Source organism: Anomaloglossus baeobatrachus, chromosome 8 (genome assembly GCF_048569485.1).
Source record: "Anomaloglossus baeobatrachus isolate aAnoBae1 chromosome 8, aAnoBae1.hap1, whole genome shotgun sequence".
NCBI lineage: Eukaryota > Metazoa > Chordata > Amphibia > Anura > Aromobatidae > Anomaloglossus > Anomaloglossus baeobatrachus.
This window is the reverse complement of record NC_134360.1, coordinates 44,966,782-44,987,481: the sequence shown is the minus strand read 5'-3', so window position 1 is coordinate 44,987,481 and position 20,700 is coordinate 44,966,782. Positions and strand designations below refer to the sequence as shown.

General features: G+C 47.5%; 1 protein-coding gene across 9 annotated transcripts in view; it reads right to left on the bottom strand.

Moving 5' to 3' along the window:
- Window positions 1-20,700, bottom strand: part of CHST13 (carbohydrate sulfotransferase 13) — a 115,331-nt gene that overhangs the window by 22,862 nt on the left and 71,769 nt on the right. Inside the window, exon 1 of one of the 9 annotated variants that reach the window (XM_075321525.1) lies at window positions 15,801-15,959. The exons of the other annotated variants lie outside the window; for them this stretch is intronic. Within the exon in view, the coding sequence (XP_075177640.1) occupies window positions 15,801-15,888 (88 nt within the window). The 5' untranslated portion in view covers window positions 15,889-15,959. Of the gene's footprint in view, window positions 1-15,800; window positions 15,960-20,700 lie in introns of those variants that run through there. 9 annotated transcript variants of the gene reach the window in all.

Here is a 20,700-nt window from a genome sequence, read left to right as displayed (position 1 = left end):
GAGCACCCGGGAGCGATGGGATGGCAGCTTGGGATGTTGTTAACCCCTCCATGGGCAGGGGAAAGGTATCCCGGGGCTCAGTAGTGGAAGGATGGGGACTCGTCGGGAGGAGAGGGGCACAACGTACTCACACAGTCCAGGAATTCTGACACCGACAACAGGTAGTCCTGAATGCCCTGCAGATGTTGTTGGAGCACGCTGGGTCTGTGCCCTTTTGGCATTGCTGGTTGGTCTGAAGCTTTGTCCCTTGGCAATGTGTTTACTCTTTGTGGATCCCTTTTGCCTGAAACTACTCGGGTCCCACTCACCCATGTGGCTAACGGAGTGATCTTGCTCTCAGGGTTCACGCTTTGGATTTTCTGGATGGTTTTGGGAAGTCCTATCCCCCTTGTTGCGCTAGTACCCCGATTTTGGAGTGGGTGGAGAACGGCTCGTGAAGACTATGTCCTCGTCGGGTAAATTACTGGGCTGCGTGAAGCTACTTCCCAGCCTAGGGTCCGTGTACCCCGTCGTGCCTTGGCCCCTGCTCGGTTGTAGCACAAGGCCGCTCAACTGCCCTCCGTGGCAGTACCGTGCCCCTTGCCACTACCCCCTGCGACCGGGGTTCCAGCTCCTTCCAGCCCAGGCCAACGTCCGGCACCTGGAACGGGTACAAGAGCCCAGCTCCGCAGTGTGACCTTTCACTGTCACTGCTGCACTCTAACCGACTACTGACTGACACTTCTGGCCCTCCTTCTACCATCCCTCCATGTGGGTGGCCCTATTCCCTTCAGGCTGCCCAATGGGTGTCTGGTGGGTGTGATGCAGAGTGTTCCTCAGGATTTGTGTATACCTGGTCTTAGCAACACCAAAGGGACAGCACCCGTAACCAAGCAGGAGTGGGTACCATGCAAAAGGGTAGATTGCACAGCACCCTTGTGACGCCCTGATAGGCCAGGGCGTCAGAGATGCTTGTGCAAACCTGTCACCTACCATATTGCACAACGTGCAGAAAGATACAGTATGCTGTGCAGAGTCCAGATGTGCATTGCAGCTGACGGTGGCCACTTTCAGCATCGAAGTTAAATGAGCGCTATATGCGTGACCAACATTCAATGTTTTGGTGGTGGGGGGGGTCATGGGTTTCCTATCATAGCATTTCTGTATGCAAGGTGTCAATTCGTATTGAATTGATGATGTCCTACAATTTTGTAGTTCACTTTTTTCTCTCTCTCGTTCCCTTTTCAAGATAAAAATACTAACTCCGTTGTTTTCCACCAGGTGGCGCTATAGGTGGTTTCATTGCGTAGCGCATGGCTACTTTACTATACCTAGACACCACTTCTATGCCTATAGCTGCAGCCGTTCTCAAGTTAATGGCGGTGGACAGTATATGGGTGGACACACTATGTTCTGTCCATAGAAAACACGGATGTAACACGTACATGAAAAACAGATATCTGAATAAGGCGAGGCCTAAAGGGGTTACAGCTAGGAGCCCATCGCTGGGAGCTTAAAACTTAAGAGAAAAAAAAATCTGATTGCCACTGCTTGCTGGAGCTTGTAGTCCTACAGGCCCCTGTTGGTTCCTGAAGCCTGCTGTAAGCAATTAGAGACACTTCAGAGCCACATTCCTCGACATCATGAGTATTACTCAGACCTGATTGCTCTCGGATTAGTTTTCAAGCAAGACGTTCATGAAGCTTGCAATTAAACATGCCCCATGCAATGTCTCTGGGGTAAAGTGAAGGAGAGGAGCTAAAAAAAAAAAAATACCAACATCATACAGCAATAGGCTACAATGTGGGGTTCTCTAACTATACCAGAACTACAACTCCCAGCAGGATGAAAAGCACCGCTGGACAGTGCAACTCTGAGCCCCATAACAGTCACTCTGACCATAGTGCTATGAACCTTCCATCCACCACTTATTAGGCCATGTGCACACACTGCGTTTTTGGGGGCAGTTTGGTCACAAATCTGCACACCTATCCTTATGCCAGCAAAGTAAATGAGAATTCTGAATTGTTGTGCACGCGTTGCTTATTTTTTCCTTGCAGATTTTGTGCAGAAAATCAATTCTTGGTTTCCCCTTCCACCCATCCTTAGTTCTTGGTCTCCCTTCCACCCATTGCTTTCATTATGAAACCAAATGTTTTTGGTGCGTTTTTCTGCCAGAAGATGTAGGAAATGTCCCATCTATACTCAGCGTAAACGCATAGCCTTATACAGCCACCTCTAGGATAAAGGGGTTCAGCCATTTTAATGGCTATAATCAGGTTTAAAGGGAACCTGCCACCAGGTTGTTCCTTTATGAGCTGTGGCCACCCCCAGTGAGCTCGTATATACAGCATTCCAGTATACTGTATATATGAGCCCAGGCCTCTCTGTATAACTTAAAAAACACCTTTATAATACTTCCGTAGGGGGCTGCCCGGTCCGATAAGTGTCGCTGCTCTCGGTATTGCGCCTTGTGTGATTGCAGCTCTCCTCCTGCCCAGCCCAGTGTGCACGACGCGTCCTGCGTCAGTCACACAAAGGCCTCCATTGTGCTCTCGCGCAGGCGCACTTAGATCTGCCAGGCTGAGGGCAGAGCAAAGTACTGTAATGTGCAGGCGTAAGGAAAGGTTAAAGACCGCCTGCGCATGCTCACGACAGTACTTCGATCTGCCCGCAACCGGGCAGATCAAAGTGCGCATGTGCAGGAACGCAATGGAGGCCTCTGTGTGAATGATGCAGGACGCGTCATTCATTTGGGGCTGGGCAGGAGGACTGTGATCGCACAAGATGCAGGAGGCGCTAGAGCGACGCCCATTGGACCCGACCGCACCCTAGGTGAGTATAATAAAGGTGTTTTTTTACATTATACAGTGCAGCCTGGGCTCTTATATACAGTATTCTGGAATGCTGTATATAAGGGCTCACTGGTGATGGCCGCAGCTCATAAAGGGAAAAACCTGGTGGCAGGTTCCCTTCAAACTTGTTTGAAGTTTTGTGGCATTCGGGGTCCTAATACACCACTGGTTAGCTACTGTTTTCATCAACCTCTCTCACATTGCACAAAATTGTAATAGAAAGAATTTTCACATTAAATAAATAATAAAAAAATAAAGCTGAAAATGAATAAATGGTGAGGACAACATCCTAGTAATGGAATGTATACAAGGTGCTATTTCCTAGTGTGTGGTCTCCTGGGGTGTGACATTGACATCTGCCAGCTGTAGCTACAACTGCACAGCAGCGTTACTATGGAAAAAGCACTGGGACTCATTTATCAAATCCAGCACAAAAACTAGGCCTCATTTCTCATAGCAACCAATCAGAGTTCAGCTTACATCTCATAATCTGTTCTGCAGAAATGAAAGCTGTTCTGTGATTGGTTGCTATGGACAACAAAGTACAGTTGACCTGTATGGAATATAAAAAATGAGGCCTGTTGTGCTCCGGGACTGACTGGGTGGTCTGACTCCTCTTAAACCAAAATGGAGTGACTCGAGTTACCATACAGCTATAGTCCAAATAGAGACATGTCGGTCTGACTCGCCCTATGTTTAAGAAAGGAAAAAAATAAATCCTGACACAGATGTAGCAATAAAAATATAATTTTGTTTGTCCGATGACAGCTATAAGGGGACTTTTCACCTATACATTGCTGTCTCTGTAATAGCTGTATGTATAAAGCTATTGTTCTCAGTTGTCAGCCATCAGAATCACTATGCTGGGTCTTCAGGACTCGCTCACACGAGTGTATGAATTGGATGAGTGCAATGCCAGAAAATCTCACTAACCAATGTTAGTCAGAGTTGGAGCAGATGATCAGTTTTTTCTCATCCAGATTGTGAAAGAGGAAAAACATCGCAGCCTGCTGTGAGTGGATGCCGAAACTGCGCTAGCCTCCACAATACAAGTCAATAGGTGCGAGAAAAAAAATGGACGCCACATGGACCATCCCAGTGACGTCCATTTTTTATGGATACATGACAATTCTGTAGCATAGAACACTGTAAGCGGTCCTGTTTAAGGCCCCCTTCACAAGTCCGTGTTTTCGGTACATGTAACGTCCGTTTTCACATGTACCGGAGACACGGACACACATAGACCCATTAAAATCAGTGGTTCTGTGTACAGATCCGTGTTTTAACATGGATGTGTGTCTGTGTGGAGCACACGCGTGTCCATGTGCTCCTCTTGGCGACATGTCCGTTTTTTTCCGGCAGCACTGCTGTCACACGGCCTGCACACTGATGTGATCTGTGTGACATGTACTGGAGAAAACACGAGTCTTTCAAATTCAACTATTTTTTATACTTACCTGTCTTCGGCACTGCTGTCACTTGCTTCCGGGTCCGCTTATTATGCTCATGAATATTCACTGCATCACGGACATGGAAGCAACAGCAGCGCCGGAGACAGGTAAGTATATCAGCTGATGCTGTCCATGTGCTATGCGGATGTCACATGAATAGCACACGCTGAACACACACACACGTACTGTGCAAAATGTGTTTTTTGCATGGACGTGTGAAAGAGGCCTGACACTGTGAACGAATAATAGCTGCAGAGAAAAAAAAATGGATTGCATACAAACAGCACACGGACGACGTAAGCAAAACAAGAAAAAAAGAAAAAATCACCCTACTCTCCTGGATGAGATTGGGACCAATTTTTAATACACACGTGGGACCCCAGCCTCAATGTGGTAATAGATCAGAAGTCCAGTTCTGATAATTACTACTTTTTGTCACATGTCCATAAGGCTGCTTTCACACCTCCGGTTTCTGCAATGCGGCACAATCCGGCACTTTGCAGGAAAATCGCAACCGTTTCTTTTTGCTGCCGGTTGCGTTTTTTCTGCATAGACTTTAATTAGTGCCGCATGGCTTTGCGTTCCATCCGGTTTTTGCCGCATGCGGCAGATTTAGCCGATGCGGCGGCCGGATGGAATGTTGCCTGGCCCATTTTTTCGTGCAGCAAAAAAAAAACGCATTGCGCCGCCTTCAGCCGATGCGGCGCATTTTTCAATGCATGCCTATGGCGGTTTTTGCCGCATCCGGCCGCCGCATGCGGTTTTTGCCACTGCGCATGCTCAGTAGCATGCCGCAAGCGGCAAAAACCGGACGGGCCACATGGGAAAAACTTATGCAAAGGATGCGGTGTTTTCACCGCATCCGTTGCATAGCTTGCACAGCCGGATTGAGCCGCACAGCCGGATTGAGCCGCACAGCTCAAGCCGGATGTGTGAAACCAGCCTTATTGACATCTTCAAGACCTTATTGGCATAAGTATGGGACTAGACGACGACCAAATTTGCTGTAGGCTGCTGCTACATCGCAGTGTAGTACAAGTGAAGGGGACGCATCGAAGTCGACGAGCAAGTCACAAATAATTCAAATTTTTGAGACTTGCTTGTCATGGGGCCTTGAGGTCGCAATGTGACCCACCCCATTCACTTGTACTACACTGTGATGTAGTAGCAGTGTCGCGGGCGGAGGAGGGGACGCAGCGCTCTCCCACTGCTCGGGTCCGGCTGCCGCTGCTGCTGCAGCCTGCTGCTGCTCGGTGGCTCGAGCGATGGGCCGGATCCCGGGGACTCGAGCGGCGCTCCTCGCCCGTGAGTGAAAGGGGTTTGGTTTTTGGGATAGTTTATTGTCCGTGACGCCACCCACGGTTGTGGTGATTGTATGGACACCACCGCTGCTCTGTATGGGGATCCCGGGAGCGGTGACAGGGAGCAGCAAAGTTGTTAGTTCTCCCCTCCGTGGGTAGGGGGTGGTTGTCCCGGGGCCCAGTGATGAGGTGGGGGATGCTGGATGGCAGGGCCGGTGCAGGGCTTGGTGGGGTGCAGGGACGCGGGGGCAGCGCTGTGCCTCACGGCACTGTGGTACTCACTCAGCCTGAGACGGTGACACAGTTCTCGGTAAAACACACGGCTGGAAAGACGGTTCCCACGGACGGCTGCTGTTGCTTTTCCCCGGTAGTTGACGGTGACGGTCTCTGTCCCTGCACCTAATGAAATGTTGGTAGCGATGGGTTCCCACCGGTAACCCGCTCCCCGGCTTGGATATGTGCCGGAGGAGCCCCTCTTTGCCCGCAGGCGCTGGCCCTGAGAAACTGGTGCCTTGGCGGTGGCGGTGTCTCTCTCTAACGGTTGGACTGTTGCCTTCAATCGGGACTTTAGCTGTTTGGAGACCCAGGAGGTCCCCTTCACTGACGGATTTGGCAAATTCACGGCGACTCCTAGCCTTGCCGGGATCCGAAAGGCCCCTGCCAATGGTGCTGGCTTCTCTTCGTATACCACTCCGGTACCGCCGGGCCACCAGCCGTCCACGGTCCTTTCGGCAACCTCCGATCAGCCTCTCCTGCAGACAGTCACCGCCGTCTGCTGACCTTGCTGTTCTCAGTCCGGGGCACACACCCGGACCAACTTCAGGCTTTCTCAACTGTCACCTTTACTGTCACTACTCTCACTTGCTCCTCTACCACTTCCTTCAACTTCACTCCTCAAACTCTATCTCCAACTAACTGCCCGGTTTTCCCGCCTCCAGGGCTGTGAACTCCTCGGTGGGCGGAGCCAACCGCCTGCCCCACCCCCTGGTGTGGACATCAGCCCCTGGAGGAAGGCAACAAGGATTTTTGGGTAGCTTCGGTGTACCTATCCGGGGTGTAGGGTGTGGTGGTGTCATGACCTGTGACCCCTGGCTTGCCCAGGGCGTCACAGCAGCATGAAGTAATTGTTATCTGCAGGCCCAGGGTGTCGCTTTGTAGACCTAATCTAATGGCCTCCAGCTAGTGTGTACACCAGGAAAGGTCCTCCTAGCTTAGGGGTACTTCACACACAGCGAGATATGCTACTGAGATCGCTGCTGAGTCACGTTTTTTGTGACCTCATTAGCGATCTCGCTGTGTGTGACACTGAGCAGCGATCTGGCCCCTGCTGTGAGATCGCTGCTCGTTACACACAGCCCTGGTTCGTTTTTTTATTGTTGCTCTCCCGCTGATAAGCACACATCGCTGTGTGTGACAGCGAGAGAGCAACAATCCTGAATGTGAAGGGAGCAGGAGCCGGTGTCTGACAGCCTGCGGCAAGCTGTAACTAAGGTAAACATCGGGTAACCAAGGTGGTTACCCGATATTTACCTTCGTTACCAGCCTCCGCAGCTCTCATGCTGCCAGTGCCGGCTCCTGCTCCCTGCACACGCTAAGCTAAGCGGTGTGCGCTGGTAACTAAGGTAAACATCGGGTAACCATACCCGATGTTTACCTTAGTTACCAGTGTCCGCAGCTTCCAGACGCCGGCTCCGTGCAAGTGCAGCGTCGCTTGCACGTCACTGCTGGCTGGGGGCTGGTCACTGGTGAGATCTGCCTGTTTGACAGCTCACCAGCGACCATGTAGCGATGCAGCAGCGATCCTGACCAGGTCAGATCGCTGGTCGGATCGCTGCTGCATCGCTAAAGTGTGAAGGTACCCTTACACACCAAGCCTCTCCATAGGGTGCCATTAACCAGATAATGGCCAAAAGAGGGTTTCCAGACTATATACCACAGCTTAGTACACGACACTCATGGGGGACAGCGCCACACACACACACACTCATGGGGAACAGCGCCACACACACACACACACTCATGGGGGACAGCGCCACACACACACTCATGGGGGACAGCGCCCCACACACACACACACACTCATGGGGGACAGCGCCCCACACACACTCATGGGGGACAGCGCCCCACACACACACACACACACACCAGGGTGGATAAAAATCTTGATTTTTTTTAAAAAAATCAAAAAAAATCAGATTTTTTTGATTTAAATCAGATTTTTTTGATTTAAATCATTTGATTTAAATCAGATTTTTTAATCAAGTTGTACACAAGCAAAACTTTGTCTTTTTGCAAATCTAATTGTTTTACACAAATAAAAATATTAAAACAGTTGATTATGAAACCTAATAATTTTTATTTGCACTATTAAACACTCAGAATTGAACTACAGAGAGTAAGTACTTTTTAACAATAGCCTATCTCTAACGTTTGAAGTAAGCAAACATCTTCAGTGAATACATCAGTCCTTTAAGCCTACTGTTTATTTAGGACTTTTAATAGGAAAACCAGTTGTCCTGCTTTAGCAGTTCCTAAGCGGTTTCGGACTGTTGTGTGCACAAAACCAAATGAAGAAAACAATCTCTACTCCTGCGGATGAAGCCGATGCAGTCAGTAGCTGAGTAGCTAGATTTATTATCTTTGCTGGAAGAACAAGTGATTGCGACTTCCACCAGTCCAGTGGTTTTAGTTCATTAACGACGTTATCTGCAAACATGTATTTTTGAAATGGTGCAGATTCACACTTCAATTTCAGCACAGTTGCCACAATGTCATGGTTAGTATTGGCGAGCCACTCCATTGCAGAGTTGATTTCCGCCTCAGATAATTTTTTCCCTCTGTAGATGGGATGCAAGATATTGGCTAAATAGTGTTCTTCTTTTAATGCTTGGTCCTTGCGGTGCTGTATTGCAACCTTTACATTGTTTGAGAGGTTCAAGAGATCTAGAGAACCTTCTAAATCTTTCCAAACTTCTGTGGCATCAGCTATGGTTGCAGTATCTTTCTGCATTTTATCCAACGCAATCGATATTGGCTTTAACCTTTCCAAAAGGTCCTCGGCATTTCTCTTCACACCAAGATTTAATACTTTGCTTCGTATATTAGCATCAATTTTATCCCGATGTGTTTCGCAAATGGACAGTAATTTTGACCAGTTGTTAATAAACAGTTCCAAGCAGTCAGCCAAGGTATTCCATCTAACATCTTGTGGTAGAACCAACTTCAGTCCTCCCATTTCCTTGTAGGTTGCATGTGCAAAATGATTATTGCGGAAATATTTAACAATTTCTACAACATGTTCCTTGACACCCAAAATATGCAGGTCTTTTGCCAAAAGATGCAACAAATGGGCAGAACAACCGTATGTAATGACATTTGTGTCATCCTGTGCCAGTTCCGCTCGCATTTTTGCCACATTGCTTGCGTTATCAGTAACTAAGCTCCTTACTTTACATCCAAACTGTTCTTGGCATTGGTGAATTGAGTTCTTAGCAATTTCAAGTAAATATTCAGCAGTATGTGAATTTCCAGATGTGTCGATTGTGTCTGTAAGGCAAGTTTCACCATCTTCTGTTGTGACACAAGTGCTAATTATGGGGTCGTTGTGGATGTTGCTCCAACCATCCAAGCTCATGTTAACAACCTTGTCTTTCAAATATTTTGTACAAGCCGCTCTTTCTATGTCGTATACAGCCTGAAGATGTTTTCCTGAGATATCAAATCTACTTGGTGGTTTGTAGCCTGGTCTAAAGGTCCAGTCACACTAAGCAACTTACCAGCGATCCCAACAACGATAGGGATCGCTGGTAAGTTGCTAGGAGGTTGCTGGTGAGATGTCACACTGCGACGCTCCAGCGATCCCACCAGCAACCTGACCTGGCAGGGATCGCTGGAGCGTGGCTACACGAGTTGCTGGTGAGCTCACCAGCAACCAGTGACCAGCCCCCAGCGCCGCGTGGAAGATGCTGCGCTTGGTAACTAAGGTAAATATCGGGTAACCAACCCGATATTTACCTTGGTTACCACCGCACGGAGCTACACGTGCAGAGAGCAGGGAGCAGCGCACAATGCTTAGCGCTGGCTCCTTGCTCTCCTAGTTACAGCACACATCGGGTTAATTACCCGATGTGTGCTGCAGCTAAATGTGCACAGAGCAGGGAGCAGCGCACAATGCTTAGCGCTGGCTCCTTGCTCTCCTAGTTACAGCACACATCAGGTTAATTAACCTGATGTGTGCTGCAGCTACATGTGCACAGAGCAGGGAGCAGCGCACAATGCTAAGCGCTGGCTCCTTGCTCTCCTAGTTACAGCACATATCGGGTTAATTAACCCGATGTGTGCTGCAGCTACATGTGCACAGAGCAGGAGCCTGCACTGACAGTGAGAGCGGAGGAGGCTGATAACAAAGGTAAATATCGGGTAACCAAGGAAAGGGCTTCTTGGTTACCCGATGCTTACCGTGGTTACCAGCCTCTGCAGAAGCCGGCTCCTGCTGCCTGCACATTTAGTTGTTGCTGTCACACACAGCGATCTGTGCTTCACAGCGGGACAGCAACAACTAAAAAATGGCCCAGGACATTCAGCAACAACCAACGACCTCACAGCAGGGGCCAGGTTGTTGCTGGATGTCACACACCGCAACATCGCTAGCAACGTCACAAAAGTTGTTCGTTAGCAGCGATGTTGCTAGCGATGTTGCTTAGTGTGACGGGGCCTTAATTCCTTCGATCATTTGTACAAACAATGGGTGCTCAACTAGTCGGAAAGAAGAATTGGTTGCAAATATGAATTTAGCAATTAATTCATCAAAATATTCTTTCTGGCTCGTCGTAGTCTTTAAGATGAATTTTTCTACACTTTGTTGCACGCAAAGTTTTTTTTTGGGCTGCTTTGTTGAAGTTGTACCCAGATATTGATTGTCACGTGCAGCACAAGCCATATTTGACCCTGAAAGCACAGAAATTAAAAATATAAATCGACTGCGTATTTGAAGAAATATAACGAAAATATTGAAACAAACTTTTTGAACAATGTAATGGTCCTCGTCCTATAAGGGCTGTCTCAAAAGTTATGCTACTCAAGTTTTCCGGTGAGGTTGCTGTAATACTGGTAACTAATATCAGAGCCTCAGCAACTGAAAAAAATTATGTCACAAAAGTTTTAAAAATGTTTTTTTTTTTTTAAAATGGTCAATTTGGCAGACTTCAAAAGTGAATTGCAGCCTACAATAAAAAAAAAATAAGCATATACACACTTTATTTTTACTTAAAGGACATGTGCACCTTTATTTTTTAATGTGCAGCCAGTCACAGTGTGCACATGTCCTCCCCCCGCAGCTCTCTTACCTCCGATGTCAGCGCTGCGGGGATCCGTGGCTTCGTTCTGCCCGTCCGCGAGCGCGCCTCCATTCATTTCAATGGAGCGTGCGGCCCGCTGACGTCACGCCGCTGGATCACTGCGAGTAGGCCGCAACCGGAGGACGGGAGGCGGACGGTCAAAACGAAGCCACGGATCTCAGCGCTGCGGGGATCGGAGGTAAGAGCGCTGCGGGGGGGGGGGGGGGACATGTGCACCTTAAAAAAATAAAAGGTGCACATGTCCTTTATGTTAAGGCAATATTTCACAGAAAATTAACGCTAAATTTAAATTCTATACTCCAGAACTACCAGTGCTAGAAATTTTTCTTTTCATAGACTTTACCCATCCCAGTAAAATGTCTGTTAAAAAAATAGGTTGTAAATTAATTGCCAGACTTACCACTAGTACTAGGCTCCTGGTGCATAAGAAGCTGTGGGGGTTCATTGACATTAGTTGTATCACTATCAACATCTTCATTTCCCTTCTGGTTGCAGTTTTCATAATGTGATTTCAAACAGCAAACAAGTCCTTGGATATCCTTTTGACAGTATTTGCACTTTGCTCTTGCACCTTTCTTTCCAAGATCTGCTGCTGGCATCTCAACAAAATGAACCCAAATAGGGTCTCTCTTACGACCTGCTGCCATGGCTCACACAGATCACTTATGAAGTTTGATTGTTACTACAGCCTGAGCCAAGCACTGCTGATATTACTACAGCCTGAGCCAAGTACTGCTGACTATCCAACAAGTTTGGGCATGTCAACTGAATGCAGGGAAAAAGAAACTAAACCAAAACTTGAAACCAAGCTAGAAGTGTGGAATTAAAGGGGCAGTATGAACAAAATGTGGAGGCTATTAATAGTTTATACAATTAAGACATGCTGCTTTTAAACACCTACCTATTGCCATATAGTAAAACAAAAAAGATTTTTACTTACTTTGGGGTCCCCCCCTCACCCTGGCGTTAGATCGTTGCCCCTAGTTTCGTCCGTGTAACTATGGGCGCACATGCACACTGCTCTCACTTCTCATTTTAATCGTGATTTATATTAAAAAAAAACCTTTTGATTTAAATCAGTGATTTAAATCATGATTAAAATCATGATTTAAATCGATCCGATTTAAATAGAAAAAATTCTTTTGATTTAAATCGTGATTTAAATCATGATTTAAATCGGCGTGATTTAAATCAATCCACCCTGACACACACACACACTCATGGGGGACAGCGCCACACACACACACACACACACACACACACACACTCATGGGGGACAGCGCCACACACACACACACACACACACTCATGGGGGACAGCGCCACACACACACACACACTCATGGGGGACAGCGCCACACACACACACACACACACACACACACTCATGGGGGACAGCGACACACACACACACACTCATGGGGGACAGCGCCACACACACACACACACACTCATGGGGGACAGCGCCACACACACACACACACTCATGGGGGACAGCGCCCCACACACACACACACACACTCATGGGGGACAGCGCCACACACACACACACTCATGGGGGACAGCGCCACACACACTCATGGGGGACAGCGCCACACACACTCATGGGGGACAGCACCACACACACTCATGGGGGACAGCGCCACACACACTCATGGGGGACAGCGCCACACACACACACACACTCATGGGGGACAGCGCCCCACACACACACTCATGGGGGACAGCGCCCCACACACACACACACACACTCATGGGGGACAGCGCCACACACACTCATGGGGGACAGCGCCACACACACTCATGGGGGACAGCGCCACACACACTCATGGGGGACAGCGCCACACACACACACACTCATGGGGGACAGCGCCACACACACACACACTCATGGGGGACAGCGCCCCACACACACACACACACACACTCATGGGGGACAGCGCCACACACACACACACACACACACTCATGGGGGACAGCGCCACACACACTCATGGGGGACAGCGCCACACACACACACACACTCATGGGGGACAGCGCCCCACACACACACTCATGGGGGACAGCGCCCCACACACACACACACACACTCATGGGGGACAGCGCCACACACACTCATGGGGGACAGCGCCACACACACTCATGGGGGACAGCGCCACACACACACACACTCATGGGGGACAGCGCCCCACACACACACACACACTCATGGGGGACAGCGCCACACACACTCATGGGGGACAGCGCCACACACACTCATGGGGGACAGCGCCACACACACACACACACACTCATGGGGGACAGCGCCACACACACACACTCATGGGGGACAGCGCCACACACACACACACACTCATGGGGGACAGCGCCACACACACACACACACTCATGGGGGACAGCGCCACACACACACACACACTCATGGGGGACAGCGCCACACACACACACACACTCATGGGGGACAGCGCCACACACACACACACACTCATGGGGGACAGCGCCACACACACACACACACACTCATGGGGGACAGCGCCACACACACACACACACACTCATGGGGGACAGCGCCACACACACACACACACTCATGGGGGACAGCGCCACACACACACACACACTCATGGGGGACAGCGCCACACACACACACTCATGGGGGACAGCGCCACACACACACACACACACACTCATGGGGGACAGCGCCACACACACACACACACTCATGGGGGACAGCGCCACACACACACACACACACACACACACACACACTCATGGGGGACAGCGCCACACACACACACACACACACACACTCATGGGGGACAGCGCCACACACACACACTCATGGGGGACAGCGCCACACACACACACTCATGGGGGACAGCGCCACACACACACACACACACACTCATGGGGGACAGCGCCACACACACACACTCATGGGGGACAGCGCCACACACACACACTCATGGGGGACAGCGCCACACACACACACTCATGGGGGACAGCGCCACACACACACACTCATGGGGGACAGCGCCACACACACACACTCATGGGGGACAGCGCCACACACACACACTCATGGGGGACAGCGCCACACACACACACTCATGGGGGACAGCGCCACACACACACACTCATGGGGGACAGCGCCACACACACACACACTCATGGGGGACAGCGCCACACACACACACTCATGGGGGACAGCGCCACACACACACACTCATGGGGGACAGCGCCACACACACACACTCATGGGGGACAGCGCCACACACACACACTCATGGGGGACAGCGCCACACACACACACTCATGGGGGACAGCGCCACACACACACACTCATGGGGGACAGCGCCACACACACACACTCATGGGGGACAGCGCCACACACACACACTCATGGGGGACAGAGCCACACACACACACTCATGGGGGACAGAGCCACACACACACTCATGGGGGACAGAGCCACACACACACTCATGGGGGACAGAGCCACACACACACTCATGGGGGACAGCGCCACACACACACACTCATGGGGGACAGCGCCACACACACACTCATGGGGGACAGCGCCACATACAACCTATACAATGGGATGCATTACAGAGACTATTAACATAATACGACTATTATAAGTTCCCTACTTTAGGGTTAGTGGTTCTTTAAAGGGTTTTTTTTAAATATTGCAAATAATTTAATAAAAGATTAACAATGGGGGGGGGGGGGCCGGGAGGTCCTGGAGTGACATCAACTTTAAAATATTTCAGTGGGTTTTCCCCCACCTTCCCGACACAGTCAGACACAGGGAGCATGTGGGGAAGGGGGGCAGGGTACACTGAGGTGTTTATTTTGATCTGCCACATTGGCAGAGGCTATGGGAGGGGCGGGCGAAGCCTAAACAATTAACCCAGTCAATGCCAGCTAATTTTAGAAGCCGTTGCGGTGAGCAGATATTTATAGTCTGGACCGCAGAATGAATGAATGAAAAAAAAATAATATGTTTTCCATAGGGCGCAGATGGAACAGAGCTGAAACTATATCTTAACCATTGCTTTTATGCAGTCCTATGCAAGATCACAGTAATAACACCAGGAGCATGTTAATTTTGCTATATATTCGCCACTTTCTGCTAAGTTTTAGGGTGCAGACAGAATTGCATAGGTTTGGTTAATATCAGGATCCCCATAAGGGTTAACAGAAGAGTAGTGGTGGTGCAATTAACCCCATGAAGCGCAGGCGCTAAAGTGGAAATATAAAGAGACATGCTGAGAGGTTCCATTCATTAGCTGCTAACCCAAAGCAGGAACATTCCTGAGCCGAGTCCTGGGAGGCGATGCCCCCGAATAAAGGGAATATTTCATACCTATAACATGGTGAGGGGGGCACATATTTATGGGGTGTTAGAGGCGTTAACACTTTACTTGCCACATACAATTAAAAAAAAAAAAATTACTATGTCAATGCTAAAGAAAAGTTACAAAGAAAACTTAAAGTCAGATTATTGGGCCAAAGAGCTTGCAATCTGAAGGTCTGAGCAGCCTATAGGTTCAGATTTTGCTTTTTTTTTCCAGCTGACTGATTTGGATGCCACTTTTTTTTCCACCCCATAGAGCTTGCTTTTTCTTGCAACCACATCCGATACATTAGGAAATTTGATCTTTCGACACAATCAATAATTAAGATGCCATGGATGTCACTATAAGAGCAAACAATGCTTCTATTGGGGAATCTATGGCCAGAATTGGTCACAGAGCTTGCATTTCAAAGAGAGTAAGTTTGGGATTGTGCATCCCTCCTCCCAGCCCCCTCTATCCACAACCCTTCCCAGAGGCGACTGTTCCCCCCTTACCTGAGCTCAGGCTGCTCTGGAAGTAGAAGATGATCAATATGAAGGAGCCCAGACAGGTCGCCAGGACCATCACTTTGCTTCTCCTCATGCTGCACAGGGAGCCAGCCCTGGGAGCTCATTGCCTGCACAGTGTGAACAGAGCCACTCAGTCCTGCACTCTCCCTGCAAAGCCAGAGAGCCCACAAAGGAGGGCACCACCTGCCCCCACCTCCAAAGGGGTGGATCGCTCCTCAAATCCTGGGAGAACTCTTTTTTGCTAAACCTGCTCTGCAATTTTTGTCTGCTACAATACTACATTGCAGAGCCCAATACTCTTTTAGAAGTGATCACATGATTTAGGGAGTTTTGCAAAGCCAAAAATACGTATACCTTTTACAACTTCCCCCCCTCCTAAATTAGACATGGTGTAGACCGTCCTGGGAGCTTCAGTTCTCAGAGTCTGCTGGATCTGCAAAGTTTGATAGTGTGTGCAAATGAAGTGTGATACAAAGGCTCATTGTGTGATACATTGTATGTGTGTGTGCGCAAATGAAGTGTGATACAAAGGCTCATTGTGTGATACATTGTATGTGTGTGTGCAAATAAAGTGTGATACAAAGGCTCAGTGTGTGATACATTGTATGTGTGTGCAAATAAAGGACACAAGGGTTCAGTGTGTGATACATTGTATGTGTGTGTAAATAAAGTGTGATACAAGGGCTCATTGTGTGATACATTGTATGTGTGTGTGCAAATGAAGTGTGATACAAAGGCTCATTGTGTGATACATTGTATGTGTGTGCAAATAAAGGGACACAAGGGCTCATTGTGTGATACATTGTATGTGTGTGTGCAAATAAAGTGTGATACAAAGGCTCATTGTGTGATACATTGTATGTGTGTGCAAATAAAGGGACACAAGGGCTCATTGTGTGATACATTGTATGTGTGTGTGCAAATGAAGTGTGATACAAAGGCTCATTGTGTGATACATTGTATGTGTGTGCAAATAAAGGGACACAAGGGCTCATTGTGTGATACATTGTATGTGTGTGTGCAAATAAAGTGTGATACAATGGTTCAGTGTGTGATACATTGTATGTGTGTGCAAATGAAGTGTGATACAAAGGCTCAGTGTGTGATACATTGTATGTGTGTGCAAATGAAGTGTGATACAATGGCTCAGTGTGTGATACATTGTATGTGTGTGCAAATGAAGTGTGATACAATGGCTCAGTGTGTGATACATTGTATGTGTGTGCAAATAAAGTGTGATACAATGGCTCAGTGTGTGATACATTGTATGTGTGTGCAAATAAAGTGTGATACAATGGCTCAGTGTGTGATACATTGTATGTGTGTGCAAATAAAGTGTGATACAATGGCTCAGTGTGTGATACATTGTATGTGTGTGCAAATAAAGTGTGATACAATGGCTCAGTGTGTGATACATTGTATGTGTGTGCAAATAAAGTGTGATACAATGGCTCAGTGTGTGATACATTGTATGTGTGTGCAAATAAAGTGTGATACAATGGCTCAGTGTGTGATACATTGTATGTGTGTGCAAATGAAGTGTGATACAATGGCTCAGTGTGTGATACATTGTATGTGTGTGCAAATGAAGTGTGATACAAAGGCTCATTTTGTGATACATTGTATGTGTATAAAGTGATATAATGGCTCAGTGTGTGATACATTGTATATGTGTGTATATAAAGTGACAATGGCTCAGTGTGTGATACATTGTGTGTGTATAAAGTGATATAATGGCTCAGTGTGTGATACATTGTATATGTGTGTATATAAAGTGACACAATGGCTCAGTGTGTGATACATTGTATGTGTGTGCAAATGAAGTGTGATACAAAGGCTCATTGTGTGATACATTGTATGTGTGTGTATAAAGTGATATAATGGCTCAGTGTGTGATACATTGTATGTGTGTGTATAAAGTGACACAATGGCTCAGTGTGTGATATATTGTATGTGTGTGTATAAAGTGATATAATGGCTCAGTGTGTGATACATTGTATGTGTGTGTATAAAGTGACACAATGGCTCAGTGTGTGATACATTGTATATGTGTGTATATAAAGTGACACAATGGCTCAGTGTGTGATACATTGTGTGTGTGTGTATAAAGTGATATAATGGCTCAGTGTGTGATACATTGTATATGTGTGTATATAAAGTGACACAATGGCTCAGTGTGTGATACATTGTGTGTGTGTGTATAAAGTGATATAATGGCTCAGTGTGTGATACATTGTATATGTGTGTATATAAAGTGACACAATGGCTCAGTGTGTGATACATTGTATGTGTGTGTATAAAGTGATATAATGGCTCAGTGTGTGATACATTGTGTGTGTGTGTGTATAAAGTGACACAATGGCTCAGTGTGTGATACATTGTATGTGTGTATATAAAGTGACAATGGCTCAGTGTGTGATACATTTTGTGTGTGTGTATAAAGTGATATAATGGCTCAGTGTGTGATACATTGTATATGTGTGTATATAAAGTGACAATGGCTCAGTGTGTGATACATTGTATATGTGTGTATATAAAGTGACACAATGGCTCAGTGTGTGATACATTGTGTGTGTGTGTGTGTGTGTATAAAGTGATATAATGGTTCAGTGTGTGATACATTGTGTGTATATAAAGTGACAATGGCTCAGTGTGTGATACATTGTATATGTGTGTATATAAAGTGACACAATGGCTCAGTGTGTGATACATTTTATGTGTGTGTGTATAAAGTGATATAATGGCTCAGTGTGTGATACATTGTATATGTGTGTATATAAAGTGACACAATGGCTCAGTGTGTGATACATTGTGTGTGTGCGTGCAAATAAAGTGTGATACAATGGCTTGGTGTGTGATACATTGTAACAGTGCAGACAAAAAGGAGATAGTTACAATCGTTAGTGAAATCTCATCAAAGACCAGGGAAAAATGGGTAAGGCTATGTTCACACTCGGTATGTTCACACGTTGCTTTTTTTATTTGCTTCTTTTCTGCACATAAAAAAGAAAGTTTTGGCAAGAAAAACGCAGCAGAGAAAAAGCGCAGTTTTTATTGCATTTGAGCATTTTTTCATATGCGTTTTTTTCAGCTTTTTGTGCTTTTTTGTAGTCATGGCGATCGCAGGGGTTCAGGCGCTGTACCGCTACGATCGCTGCCGTGTCTCCGGCTGATGTTACAGCTGGGACCCGGCTCTCACTGCCTGGAGCGGTGCCCGAGCTGCTCCTGTCAGTTTAACCCCTGAAATGCTGCGTTCAATGCGATTCAGGAGGCATGGAGAGGAATCGTTTACCTCTCCGTGGCGCTGCCATGGTAACCCTGTGTCGTCACCATGACAACCCTGGGTTACTGAGCTACGGATCACCTCACAGACCATGCCGTATGCACGGTGTGTGAGGGTTCGGTTCCACCTGCGTTTTGCACGGACGAGTGCAATCCAATGAAAAAAATCGGACTGCACTCGCACTAGTGCAAAACTATGGGGCAGTGTCCATCTGCGATTTAGTTCTCATGCCATATCGGCCTGAAAAATAAATTAGCGATTCTCAGCTCACGCACCCCATACAAGTCTATGGGAGCGTGTGAAACATCGCACTGCACTCGCATGTCATCCGACTGCAGTGCGATATTCGCAGAGACAGAAAGCGGAGGAGATGGGGAGAAAGTGTTCTCTTCCTCTCCTCCGCAGCTGAGATCCGATTGCAAGAACGGATCACAGTCACATGATCCTTGGGTGACGCTCGCATCAGAAGCTATACGCAATTGGAACCGTACCCTGAGCAAAGTGCTGCGCTATAATAGAAACGCAGGAAATAAATGCAAAAACAACTGACATGCCGCTTCTCTTTCCAGCAACAAAATCTGCAAGGAAAAAAAAAAAAAAAAAAAGCAGCGTGTGCACAGCAAGTCAGGATTCTCATAGACTTTACTGGGATGCTTTTATTGATTAAAAGCAAGGAAAAATGGATGGAAAAAAACACAGAAAAAAACACCACGAGTGCACATAGCCTAAGGCTATAACCCGTGGCTATATCCGCAGGTATGTCCGCAGGTTTCCCGCAGCTGTTCCCCAGAATCCGCAGCTATCCTTTGCTGCGGGATTCCATCGAATTATCTGTGGTAAACCTGCGGACATTTGTGCGGGTTACCTGCGGACGTCCCGGCCTGTATCTCCATAGTGGAGGGCCGGGAATTCCACAGGTATTTCCACAGGAATAATGGACATGCAGTTACGTGCGGTTGCAGGACATCCGCAGCATATTCCGCAGCCGCACATACCGCAGCATTGATACAGCACTCCCCATGTCCCATAGGATAACATAGGGAGTGTCTGTACTTGCTAAAACCTGCGGATTTATCTAGAAAATCCAGATAAATCCGCAGGTTTTCCACAGCAAAATCCGCGGGTACAGAGTCCCATGGGCACATAGCCTAAGGCTATGTGCCCATGGGAGCTTGCTCTTGCGGCTATATCAAGCAACTTGCAAAACTTCCGTACGGTAAGCTTTTACTTCTGTTCTAAAAACGGACACAGAACGCAGATGGACCCCAAATATTCATTGTTGCTCTTCCGCTTCCATTGGCATCAGTTATGCAATAGATATATTTTTTTACATTCATTTCTTTTATTTTTTTTCCCGAGAACGTAACAAACAAACATAATAGCCCATTCACTTACATATATTTTGTGATCGTCCAGTTTTCCACAAGAACGGCTCATGGATTGAAAAAATGGTCATGTGAACGAACCATACCCATTTTGTCTTCCGGTTCCACAGTGGCCTCAGCCCCGTTGTGCTTTTTGGCACAGTCTTTATTTGCTGTGTGTGCATACATTGTACATCTGTTTGGTATTTTTCTGTATGATACATTGTAGCTGTATGGT